This window comes from Gymnoscopelus braueri (assembly GCF_963280865.1).
Source record: "Gymnoscopelus braueri genome assembly, chromosome: 13".
Taxonomy (NCBI): domain Eukaryota; kingdom Metazoa; phylum Chordata; class Actinopteri; order Myctophiformes; family Myctophidae; genus Gymnoscopelus; species Gymnoscopelus braueri.
The window spans coordinates 28,106,902-28,120,423 of record NC_137615.1 but is presented as its reverse complement, the minus strand read 5'-3'; the positions used below and the strand labels follow the sequence as shown (position 1 = coordinate 28,120,423).

Sequence of the window (13,522 nt, the reverse complement as noted above, 5' to 3'; positions counted from 1 at the left end):
TCTTCTTTTTTTGAGGGGGCCAGGGGTCCAAGACAATGCCCCATTGCCCCTAAATTGTTTTAGTGCCAAACCAAAACAGATAGGTCACCTAAAGGCACTACATAAAACTTTCTGAGTTATCTATCTAACTTGATCATTTTGCTTTGTGAAATACTTCACAGATATTGAATAAATAGTTGTGTCAATCTGTCATCAGGCTTATGGTTCATTTTATTTAATAAAAGGCTAAACATTAGCCTACAGCAACTAAAAAAAGCAATATTAATAAAAACGGAAAAATCTATTTAAATGTTATGTTTGCAGTAGTGTAGTCATATAATGTCAAATTAAATTCAGGTAATACTGTGCCCGGGATCAGATTTGAGTTAAAATACATAAACCCAAAGAGAATGTAGTTCAGATCTCACATGCCAAAGAGAATATAAATTACATAGTCCAGTTCACATGCACATAATCAAAGGACTTTTAAGTGGGTGGGGAAAATAATTACATTCATGCATTATACTGTGCAGTAGGTGTACATTTACTCACTTTCATACACCTTAACTTTCACTGCTGCATGTTTCACTCATATACTCTTACTGACTAGACATGTTTATATAGGAACATCAACATGCTCTGACACTATTTGGGCTGTAGGATTGATTGATTGATTGAATATATTTTATTTACATTTTTAGAAGTACAGCAGCAGTACAACAGGTTAAAAACAGCAAATGGATCAGACACAAAAAGCCAAAGGCTTGTTTGTTTTCATTCTACACTCAAAGAAACAAAACAGACAACAGTGCAAAAGACAACAGTACAAAATACAAAATAAACAGTTTAAAACAAGTCATGATAGATAACAGGTAGAAAATAGCTGTACTACGTATTCAAAAACAAAACAAAATATATAAATGTACATACAAAACATACTTGGCCAATAGATACATGCTCATTCTAATTAAAAAATGTAAACATTTACACTGCTTACTTTAAAAACAGATTCTCTAAATTGTACAGAATTAGAATTCCGCTAATAAAATGCTTTCCATGGACACAGCTCCTAAATCAAAGTCCTTTATAACTTTAGCACTGGGCCACAGGTGATTGATTGATTGATTGATTGATTGATGTACTTTATTTAGTAAGACATGAGAACAACAGTACATGGAAGTACAAATTCTCAATACAAGGTCTACTAAACTGGAAGACTCATAAAGCACTAAGCTTGTTTAAACAAAGATCCCCATGCACACAAATCATGATGACATATAAGAGACAGACAGATATACACACTACTATACAGAACGTCATACAATCAGTTTACAGGTTACTGGTATGAAAAGTGAAACATGTACAAGAGAAGAATAGTTTGGGGAGGGGGGGTTGGGGGGGTAGGTTAAGACTTTGACAGGGGTCATTTTCGAATTGCAGCCTCCTGATGGTGTATCTTTAGGGCAGTTTTGAAAGTGAGTAGGGTTTTACACTCCTTTACTCCTTTTGGTAGGGCATTCCACATTTTTGTTGAATAGCATGAGAACGAGTTCATTCCCTTTGTTGAGCCAAAACTGGGTTGAACATGATTCGTGGAGCTGCCTCTGGTGTTATGATCGTGGACCTCATTAACGTTTTGGAAGTATTTTGACAAATACAAGGGGATCCCAATGTTGTGGTGTATCTTGAAGACCAGGCCCATTGTAAGTTGCTGTACTCTGTCCTCAATCCTAAACCATCCAATCCTAGCAAAATGAGCAGGGGTTTTGTGATTGAGGCCAAGAAATAGCCTTACTAGTTTGTTTTGGGATGTCTGTGCTGCTGGATATAGTAGGATATAATCTTTGAAGGGCCCTCGCCGCTCGGGTTGCGCAGGAGTAAAGTACCTATGGGTTAGAATCCTTAACAGTGCATCCGGTTTGGCTAAGCAGCTATACAAACACAATTGGCCCATGATCGAGGGAGATGGGGAGGATGATTTTTGTCATTGCAAATACTATGCGCTGGCGAGTTTCCTGTCAGCAGGGAATGTTGAACAGGAGGAGCGGGGCAAAGGCACTACGTCCTCCTGGTGGGGGCTCTTCATGGGCAGGTGAGGTAGTAGAGCCGTGGTAACACAGAAATGTGTGTGGGGGAAATACTTGGCATACTGACTAAATTGTGAGAAAAAAGGTCTAGAAAATAATAATACCCATCCAGTAAGGATGTAGTGAGCTAAAACATAAGAAAGTGCAAGGTTGGCTTGTAGATGATTTATAATCTACCTTATAATTACATTCATCATTACATTCATTCAGGCACAACTGTGAGCTTTGTTCATCCAAGACAAGTTAGAATACAAATGTTTACGACACGTGTCTCCTCAGTTTGATTACTGGGTACAGCTCCCATGAAGCCAGCCTGGTCACTGAGCGTTGTCCTGTTGGATGCGGAATACTTTCGTAAACTCACTTTCAAATAACTCGTTCAGACTGTTGCCTAAATACCGGAACTCTGCATTATCCTGAAAAAACATAAAACAACTCATTAATGTCACGTAATACTTGCAGACATGTTTTAAATCATGATCATTCATCAGGAGAAAAGCCTCTCATTGAAGCACTGCTGGAGTTAGAAGAGTGAAGGATAATTTCATTAACTATTAACCAACACATGAGTTGATGTTAGCATGGTGCTGTCTCTTACCCTGTTGAATGTGGCACAGTTGGTGAAGATGAGCATGACATCACACACAAACTGACGAACAGTCTGGTAGCGGTTCTGCTGGAGGTTCTCAGCTACCTTGTCCAACCACATAGGAAACTTGACCACAGTTTTGTAGTCTCTCACCTGGTGGTGACAGGAAGAGACAGGTGATGCTCTCATTTGGAAGTCAGCATACTGTTCTGTCATTGTTATCCCTACTAGCGTTAGGGTGCTAAGGATGAAAGTGTCAGTCGTCCAACACTTTGGTCCCAAAAATAAATGGTCATCCTTCAGTGACTACACAATACCCCCCGGCTAGGGGGGCAGTATATACTAAAAGACAGAGAAGAGGCCACCATTTAAAAATGACGATTATGACTATGGAAATGTCTCCTTACAGTCATCTATTTCCATCAGCAGGAAAATGTACTTCTTTGTCAGCCCCTATATGTTCACAGAGGAAGCCCATGTAACATACGTTTATTTACCTATAATGGCTCGTCACCCCGTCCACCCCAAATTAGTAAATAATAAAACTACGTTTCCCTATGAGAAGGAGATACTTACATGGATAGTTGGATCTGTAGCAAAGCTTTTATCCCTGTCTTCCCTGTACAGAGCGAGGAGCAGATACTGACATTCCTGCAAGAGTGACAACAGAGTTATGGGCAGATAGTGTCTATGAAGGATGGAACGTGTTTTAGGTAGACTAATTGGGGTGACACAGACAGAGAGGAGGCATTGTAAAGCACATAAGATAGATCAGACACAGACAGAAATACTGTATATACAATGTTGTTGATAGGGCAGGCAGACAGATAGTCATCCATGACATGCTTAATAGGCAGATAGAAAGATCAGACGGGCGGCTCAGGAAAAGTTCCTGCCCAGTGCCCACCACCACAGAGACTATTGATTTGAATACTCCAGGCAGGGAGGGTGATCTCTGTCGCTACACTCACACCTCCTACTGGTTGGTTAAGGCACCCGTTCAGCAGGGAGAAGAACTAGATTGGATAGCGTGTTCCTCCCCATGCGTTACGCCCTCCCAGAGTTTCCCCAGACCAAACAGTAGGGGATGGCAGTAGCAGGGACTATACAAATAAAACAGTTGACATCATGTGTATTGGAGGAGACACATGCTCCTCAACACCTTCCCACATAAGCAACTGTGGGGGTTAGCAGTGACAGGGATTACGCTTGTGGGGAAAATTGAGAATTGGCGTAAATTAAATAATGACAAAATTGTGGAAAATAGTGAAAAGTCCAGACAGAGACAGAGACAGAGACAGAATATACTCACCAGCATATAACTGGATATTTGACTTAACAGGACTGTTTCATGAGTGGTTTGGTCACGATATTCATACAGATTCCACACACAGAACGTACAATACCACGGATTACCATCCCTGAAAAAAAAGACACACTCACAGTTGGTCAAAGAACAAGAAAACACACCACTATATGGTCACACCAGCGTTCCCTCAAAGGTGCGTACATGCTCAATCTCAGCCACATTCCAATTCCTTTTTTGTTCTTTTAACCACTTAAACCGTATATATACTTTCGTCATGCAACGAAAAGGAAGAATAGCCGCTCTACAAGCTCTCACAAGGCGTTGTGAGCCGGGACATGTCACGATATGAGCTTGTAGACTTTGGCTATTTTTGTAAAATACGTAATAAAATATAATGATATGCCCAAAATAGGGACACCAGGTTCAAAGTGCTTAATTAATTGAGAGTGACATTGTGCTATAAGTAATTTCCTTCTCGCTGCTCACCTCAACATCACATTCTCTACGTTAGGAAGGTGACATCTCTGGTGGAAAGTGCGAATACAGCCATCGCACTCCACCCTCTCCTCCTCTTCCTGTGTATCACTCCTGCAGATGAAGCACTCATCATCATTCTTCTGATCTTCCTGCCAGGGCACAGAAGAGGTGAAGAGTGATTTCGTTATTTTAGATCAGACACCGATTAGCCTACAGCTAGCTTGCTTGCTCCTATATTGCAAGGATTGGGCTCAAGTCAGAATGAGTGTTAGGCTTAGAATTGCTTGTAAAGTTTGATTCTGTTTTCAGAGTTAGTATTGGAAGACATGGGTTTTGTATTTCAGCATGTCTTCTGTTCTAAGTCGACTGCATAACATTAGCGATGTGTTCATCTGAGCTGCCCACTGCATTTCTACTCCAGAATCATTCAATCATTCAATCAAAAGGATGATACTGTAAAAAAAGATACAAATATAGTTGCATTGTTCTGAAAATATTTTGACCCCCACACATACACACCTTGTTGTGTCCAGTAGAAACAACGCAAGCCGTTTTTTAAAATAGGATAAGGGACTACTTGACCACTGTCTGCTCATGTCCTGGCATTTTAACATCATAAATCTGTTCTATTTTTGGGGGATTTAATGTTATATGATTTTGTGTTATTTCTATGTGAAACTTTTTGTGCTGTTGTTTTGGCCAGGACTCCCTTGCAAAATAGATTTGGGACTATTCCTGGTAAAATAAAGGTGAAATAAATGTTTTTAAAAAATGTCTGTCCAACTCAACTTGCTCCCACAGATCTAGCCACCTACTGAACTCTGCTCCTATGCTTATTAGAGTTTTACAGTGAGCATTTGTTTCTTCTTCCTGGAATTAGACCGCAGTCCAAGCAGTCCTTTTTCCGACATTAGATCAGTATCATTGTTGATTGGTTCACGACATGGATTGGCCCATCTCTTTCCTTTGTTGTACAAATGTGTTTTCAGCAACATCAAGCTGATTTTACAACACCAGGTCACATGACACATGTTATTATAAATCATATTGTGTGCAAATCTGACACACTGGAAACATGACATCTCTTCTGATGCAGCTAAATTCACAGCAATACAAACAACTTACCAGGTCCTTGGCTTCTGGTCTGCACAGACTGCATTTACACAGCACTGTGTGGATACTCAAGACGTTTGTCTGAAATAGACAGATAAAAACATTCCATCTTGACTTCACGCCTCTCTTAATTTTTCCCTACCTTTGTCACTCACTCACTCACTCACTCACTCACTCACTCACTCACTCACTCACTCACTCACTCACCCACTCACACACTCACACACTCACACACACACACACACACACACACACGCGCGCACGCGCACTCGCGCACACGCGCACACGCACACACGCACACACACACACCCATGCACTAAAAATAAATAAAATATTTAAAATACTGCAAGTAAGTAGTCTTGACCAACGGTTCCCGAGCCATGTGGCCCATATGGAAGCTATATGACGTTGCTGTCGGGCAGAAACCATGTATTTCCATATTCAACATTTGAAGATTTTTGGTAAATGAATGGCCTATCTCATCGTACAAGAGTGTCATGCAAAAGTAGACGTACAAGCTCACAACATGTCGCTTCGCGATGTGTTGTGAGCTTGTAGATCTGCTATTTTTGAAGAATATTGAAAGTGAAAGTGGTTAAGTGGAATTTATACATATTGAACCAATGAAAACACACACACACACACACACACACACACACACACACACACACACACACACACACACACACACACACACACACACACACACACACATGTAAGAACAGAACAGATACAACAAACACACCCATTCACAAACACACCTTTCCTATTAGGACACTTAGTGGTTTCCCCTCCCATTGGATCTCCTTCTTCCAGAGAGCGTCTGGCTGCTCCAGTGCCTCGCGCACAAACTCCACTGGACTACACCAGCGCTCCTCTGTACGGATACTCTTCCCACATGTCCCTGATAGGGGAGCAGGGTGGACATGTCAATGAGCTTATTGATCATCAGTAATTCATTAGCTTTGACTATAGACGTTACAGTCTGAGCGGGTGTAAAGTGCTGCACTTTATTTGGGAGATTAAATTTACCACATGATTAGTACTTCCACATGTACCGTACGTCATAATGTACAATACATGCATATATGCATAAATATGCACATATGCACCCACACCCAACATTAGAGAGTGCAGTACCCCATCTACTCATCACCAGCTTTTGATTATCACAACTACTGTATCATGTTTCCTGAGCACAAATCTCTCTTTTTCAACAGGTTCACTATCGTACAGTTAAGGGCCGTCCACCATACTGTAAGTATGATAAGGATAATAATGTGAGCATCCACACTGATGAACAATAACGATGAACAATAACGTTCCGTTTACATGTTGAACGTGAGTGATGTGTTGAATGTGATATGTTGAACGTTGACATCAGTATTTCTATCGTTTATGATCTGAAAGTGATCACAATGATATCGTTCACCATTGTCATCATTATAGATGTGGTGCGAACTACTTTTAAAACGACAGTTATCATTATATTTATAGTTATCGTTCTTTGTGTGGACAATCCTTTACACACTTCCACACATGTGAGCCTCCCAGCACAACCACAGTCAATCAACTCCACTGGAGCAGTTGATTATTATACATTATTTTATATATTACGATCATATTTTCTTCACAGTACACTACCTCTCTCCCTCACACACACAAACAAACAAACACACACCTGATGCAAATCGATGTTTGTATAATGTGCCAGTTTTGGCTCCACATGTAACATTGAAGACTCTCTTGTCACCAGTGTCATGGCTGCAACCTGGTTCCTCATCACTACTTTGCTCTTGGTCTCCTTCACCTGCAGGTAGACAGATTTACTGTTTAGGAGATTTACTGTTCATGATAAAACAAAACTTTACTACAACATTTACCATTGCAGGTGGCCCGGGAGAGTAATAAAAACATGTAGGACGTTTTTTTTTTTCTCTCTTTAATTACATAATTATGATCATTAATATTATTATTAACAGCAGAAACAGTGGCAGTCTGCGATGCAGTACCTGGATCTGTTAGACATGCCTGGTCCTCTTTCTCCTCATCATCTTCATCTCCCTCATCCTCAAGTCCACTGTCTGACACTGAACTTGACACTGAAATAGTAGAGATACGTAGCCCATCACACATCGAGCTAATATAACAAGCAGCCATCCTACATTAAGCAGTCAAATCCTCAGTATACACTCACTGCTATGATAACAAAGTCATGACAGAAATAGCTACAAGTTGCATTTCTGGAGCAGGAGTGGAGTGTAACACTGCTGTATGCATCTGTAAAATAGTACAGATGTAATGCTCTCCCCTACCAGCTTCCCTCCTGCAAACACAGCCCATTGTGTTCATTGGAGTAAGCTGTAGGCACCGCAGAGAAATCAAACTCCAGTCTCCGCGGTGGTGGGCAAGAACTTTACCCATTCACCAGCCAGACTCAATGAAGCCTTTTTAAACCAATAAAATACTTTGTATAAATGTAATATTTTGTCATACTTTGTTATATAATATAAGATATACTTTAATGACCGACCCCCACACCCTTCTCCTTATTCTCAACACAGGAATCATAGTATGCCTCACAAAATAAATGATAGTGTACAATAATGTACTCATCGGGTAAAGACTTAACAAACCTGTGTCTGAATCTTCCAATTGATTGCGAGGAAACAGTGACTTCTTGGGCAAGCAATGGAAAGAAAGAAAGGGTTAACATAACACAAAACAGGGATACAATACAGAGAAAATGTGTTTGCAAATAATATAATAATAATAATAATATATTATCAGCAGTAATATTTTCGTATACCTTTGTTCTTGCTCTTTTGTAGCCTGGACATGTCAGGTGTCCATCCTGACACACGTTTCAGAACAAAAAACAAAAAAATGTTTTGTGAGGAGTTACGTTAAAATGGCTGAGGTGAGAATTATGACTATCATTTGTATTTAACATATAATAAAATTCTGTTCATTCCAAACCTGTAGGAGTTTGCTCAAGGAGGTGTCCTGGCATCGGATGCTAAACTTCCAGTTCCTGTAGGCCTTCTTCCCAGCAAACTCCTCAAACCCAGAGGGAGTAAACCACTGGTTCTGCACCACAATGCACTTCTCGCCTAAGTTTAAACATACAAAAAGAACAGTTACAATAGAATATTGTAACAAATTTCTATTAGTCGTAACCACTTAAAATCAGCTATTTCCGTCAAATGTGAGATTGCATCAGATCTTAGTTTTCTCCTGTATATGGATGGTACTCGTCACATCAAACAATCACGATTGCTCATCCTCTTATTTTTGTTGAATTTGAGAACGTGTCAGACCTTGGGTTTCTGAACATCTAGTATTGTTAAGTGTATAGAAGGAAACAGTCATAATATGAATGAATATTTGATATCAAATATTCAACACCATTGCTTACCTTTAGCCAGCTTGGCTCTATTCAGCGTCCCCTCTTTGTCCCCACAGGTGACAGGGATCTGGACCTTATAGAGGGCCCAAGTCCAGATGTCCTTCTTAGCTCCCTTCTTCAGAGGTGAACCTGGACAATGAACGCAAGAAGGGTTTACATTTTCTTGCCCTGGACCCAGGCTTACACTTGATATTAAAGGGGTATTTCACTTTAAAACACTTCTGGGGTCATTTTAACATCTACTCGGAAGGATCACCAGAAATAAGGATGTGTGTTTTCAATGAGTCTAACATGGTTAAAATTGAGTTTAAGTTACAATGGGTTTATATTGGAAGGGGGCGTGTCTGATAAAATGAATATTACATATCTAAATATTTAATCAAGCAACTTAAAAATTGTCCAGGGTGCACACAGATGTTAAAGTCACTCCAAAAGTGTTTTAAAGTGAAATCATTCAAGTTTAGGCTCCTTTTAGTAGAATCACACAGACCAAGACAGTGACACTATTTTTAGTGTACAGTAGATAAAAAAATGTGTTGTTGGTTGTTTACAATTGTGGGTGGTATAACCAGCTTCTATGTAAATGTAAGACCAGTAACACATGGTGCAAAGATTCTACATTCAAGTTTACAAATACACAAGCATTTTAACTTATGTTATGTGTTCTTCCTGGCTGATACTTTTGGAATGTGTAATAATACAGTACATCAACCTATAATGGTATCATAGCAGTGAGTGTGTTATAGTGTAATAATACAGTACATCATCCTATAATGATATCATAGCAGTGAGTGTGTTAAGGTGTAGTAATAATAATACAGTACATCATCCTATAATGGTATCATAGCAGTGAGTGTGTTATTGTGTAATGGGCAAGGAGTGTATTTACTATAGGTTGGCTTCTTCCTCTTCCTCTGTCCTGGGGTGGATGACGCAGATGTTCCTGGCTGTTCCTCCTCACCAGGTATACTTCCAGTTCTCTGCCTCTTCCTCTGCTTTTTCCCTTGTTTCCTTTCACTCCCCTCCTCCTCCTCCTCCTCCTCCTCTTCCTCCTTTCCACCTTCCGGAGCCTCCTTCTTCTCTTCTTTTTCCACCTTCTCCGGTAGTTTGCGAAACTGGAAGGAGCCTGTGTACAGATGAGGAGATGATAAGTATGGAGCAAATAACATCATGTAGTACTATCATTTTCATCAAAATATTTGTATAATCATCATGTGTAGACTGAACTGACCATCCATGAGGCTGTTCCGTAGCATTAGTAGTTTCGGGTAGTGGCTGAGGATGCTATCCTTAAATACACATTCCCAGAACAGTCGAATGTACCGTGGTCCCTGTCGCTCCAGCCAGTCCAGTTCGTCATAGAGGCCAGTTTTCATGTTATCTCTCTTCCTAAGAATCAGCTTCTGCACGCACAATACAGGAGAGTAGTATTGTATAAAATGATTTATGATACATCATTAATAATATAATATTAATATAAACAACATGTCTTTCTTTTTACTTGTCATGAACCAATCTGGGAACCTATTCGGTAAAAAAAAAAAAGAAGAAGAAGAATCTGTTTTAAGAGAGATTAGTCTTGAACCAATCTTGGAACTCATGTAGAAAAAAAGGAAAAACAGTGCCCTCTGCTGTTTTTACTAGCGCAGCTCTGAATCTGTTCTTGAGAGATTGATCTAGAACTGAAGTGGGTTAACATAACCCAGATTTAGGTTATAACAACATTTTTACACCAGAGTTCAGACAGTTACAGGATGTAGCCAATCTTATATCTAAATAACAGAGGACATGATACTATGGTTTGGTTAGTATTTGGACAAAAACAACATGGACAGAGTTATATTTATAGGCCTTGGCACCATCAATAGAGCCATGGACTGTAATGGTCAGTGTTGCCATGTCTGCTTATTATAAGCGACTTTGGGCTTGTTTTTCTGTAAAGTTGAATTATTGGTAGTGTCAGGTTGCGGGTTTTTGGGCTTGTTTGTAAAATGTAGTTGCTTATTTGGGCACTGTTGTTTAAACCAGTTAGTTCTGAAACATTTTCATGCATGAATATGCATTTGTCCATGGACCCCCCATATAAAAATATTTTGTGCTAGCGATCCCCGAACCAGATTTGTGTTGTTAAAGCTTGTTGTGAGCTTTTGTGATCTGCATTTGGATTTAAAGTGCTCATGTGGGGCATAGCAGTGGCGGCCATTTTGTGGTGCCACAGATAGAAATACTATAATTTCCGAAAATATTTATATGAATTATTTTAAGCCTGGAACCAAGCCATCCAGGCTCCTGGTGAATCATGACAATAAAACATTTAATTCTGTGTCAAAATCTATATGAAAACTTTATGTTTTTATTAAATATAGTATATATGATATAAATATTCATTCGTTTTGGACACAGAATCAAATGTTTTATGGTCATGATTCACCAGGAGCCTGGATGGCTTGGTTCCAGGCTTAAAATAATTTATATAAATATTTTTCGATAAACCTCTATGCAAAAAAAGGGGGTTTCTATCTGTGGCACCACAAAAGTTTTCATAGACCTGGCTGCTTATTTCTCTCACACACAATCTGGCAACAGTGGTAATGGGCTGTACAAGTAGGCTACAACTGATCCACACACATACATACAAAATACAATGCACATTATTGTCCTAGTAATCGTATGCGCAGACGCTGCGGAATTTGTTTTATTATTATTTGCATGTGTTGTGATAACCCCGTTTGGAACCTCACCCTCCACTATAGCAGGTTCCGATCGGAACTTTTGTTGCGAGTAAATCATTTGACTAGGAGACGGAAGCTGACGCATGAACTACTGGATTCAACATCTCACCTTGTATTTGTCTTCTCGTATGAGGTTGTGATCCCTGAGCTGCGTGATGAATGTGTGTGGTTTCTCCATGATAGAGATCTCTGTCTTGTTGCGGTGGAAGAATTCCAGGAGTTGTTCCTCCTCGAGAAAATCCAACGAGTCCATTTGGAGCTGCGGTACTTTTTGTTGTTTACAATTACAATATTAAGCTTTACTTTTGTTACAACGGCCTGTGCGAATAATAGGCGACGAATATAAAATACTATAAAATACGGATTCCGCATTCAAAACATAAATCACATGTTTTCGAAGGTTTGGATCCCGCCTGCACTCAAATGTACTTTCACTTCCCACTTCTCCTTCCGTTTGGTGACGTTTCGAAAGTGGATTGGATTCTCCACCCACTATCACTGTTCTTGCCGACAAGAACAGATCAGAGTTTTAGTCCTGGTCCAGGGCGTTAGTGAGTTCGATCTAACGCTCTGCCAGGCGCACTGCTATTCTCATAGACAGAAAATTCCACTACCGTGCGAGGTCTCCAACTTTAGTAAAAATAAACAAAGCTATTTTGCTATTCACCGAAACAAAGGCAGTTTTGTGTTTTTGAAAGTCAATTCTCCGGGGTGGGAAGCCTCTCAGGACCCCACCTTCTCTGTAAAATACACTTTTTGGGCAGAAAATAAAATATGTTCTCCAGACGGAAATGATTTTATAAACTCGACTGCGCCCTCTACAGATGTGGTCAATATAAATTACTGTGGACCAGATCTGTAGAGGGCGCAGTGGGGTAAATACAATAATTTCCGTCTGGAGAACATATTTTATTTTCTGCCCAAAAAGTGTATTATACAGAGAAGATGGGTCCTGAGAGGCTTCCCACCCTGGAGAATAGACTATTCACAACACAAAACAGACTTTATTTCGGTGAGTAGTGAAATAGTTTTGTTTATTTTTTACTAAAGTTGGAGACCTTGCAAGGCAGTGGAATTTTCGGTCTATGAGTCTGGCAGAGCGTTAGCGAGAAAGAACTTGCTAACGCTCTGGACCAGGGCTAGATCAGACTGGTGTAATTACACTATTACTACAACACTCAGCTGGAACAGATCTTCAAGCTAACAACTCGTCCCATATAAACGGACCTTCAGGTTTTCCCCACATCATTACATGGAGAAACGAAGGAGTGGAATGATAATCATTGTTTTATTCTGCTGATTAACCTGCAAATCAACTTGATTCCAGTCTATCTATCTGCTGCTACTGCTCTGCCTCTGTATATTTCATTTAATCCCATGTTCCCACAGGAGTTGACACATATAGGCCATATATTTTCTATTGTGGGTTTTATGGATTAAGAATGAGAATTATTCTAATTTGCCAGGCCATCTGTTTGCATAGAGGCATTTGGGGAGAAAACCAAAACTATTTGCATAGTAAGTACTAGTTGAATAAATAGCCTAATTCAATTATATGAATTGTTGTATTAGGCCTACCTACATTCATTAATAGTACGGATATTGGAGGATTTAATTTATTCCAGGGATCATGCCAGTCACACTTGGAAATAGCTTCCCATAATACTGTGTTTCAGGCACTTGTAAGAAGACTGTTCAAAAGAAATCCTTATAGCCAAAGTAGTTCAGAGGCTGATTGAAAGAGTTGCCTTTGACGAATGTTTGATGCCCTGGCCAAGCTGTGGTTTAACTTGTCTTTTCAATGTGACTTTTGTCATCCGTTCACAA

The 13,522-nt window shown here is 39.7% G+C and overlaps 1 protein-coding gene across 2 annotated transcripts; it reads right to left on the bottom strand.

The window, feature by feature from the left end:
* Window positions 1-191: 191 nt before the first annotated feature.
* Window positions 192-12,139, bottom strand: LOC308099735 (uncharacterized protein). Of its 2 annotated transcripts, none has more exons than XM_080448482.1 (16): window positions 11,805-12,139; window positions 10,195-10,366; window positions 9,853-10,089; window positions 8,973-9,092; window positions 8,534-8,667; window positions 8,364-8,408; window positions 8,191-8,233; window positions 7,567-7,656; window positions 7,236-7,364; window positions 6,316-6,458; window positions 5,567-5,635; window positions 4,451-4,590; window positions 3,968-4,076; window positions 3,232-3,306; window positions 2,665-2,808; window positions 192-2,482 (listed from the first exon to the last, which is right to left on the bottom strand). In XM_080448482.1, exons 1-16 carry the CDS (start codon window positions 11,946-11,948, stop codon window positions 2,384-2,386), a joined length of 1,893 nt encoding a protein of 630 aa, XP_080304608.1. In that variant the 5' UTR covers window positions 11,949-12,139; the 3' UTR covers window positions 192-2,383. The 2 variants fall into 2 exon arrangements, with proteins under 2 accessions (XP_080304608.1, XP_080304609.1); XM_080448483.1 differs by having other exon boundaries at window positions 8,191-8,230.
* Between the last annotated feature and the right edge of the window lie 1,383 nt (window positions 12,140-13,522).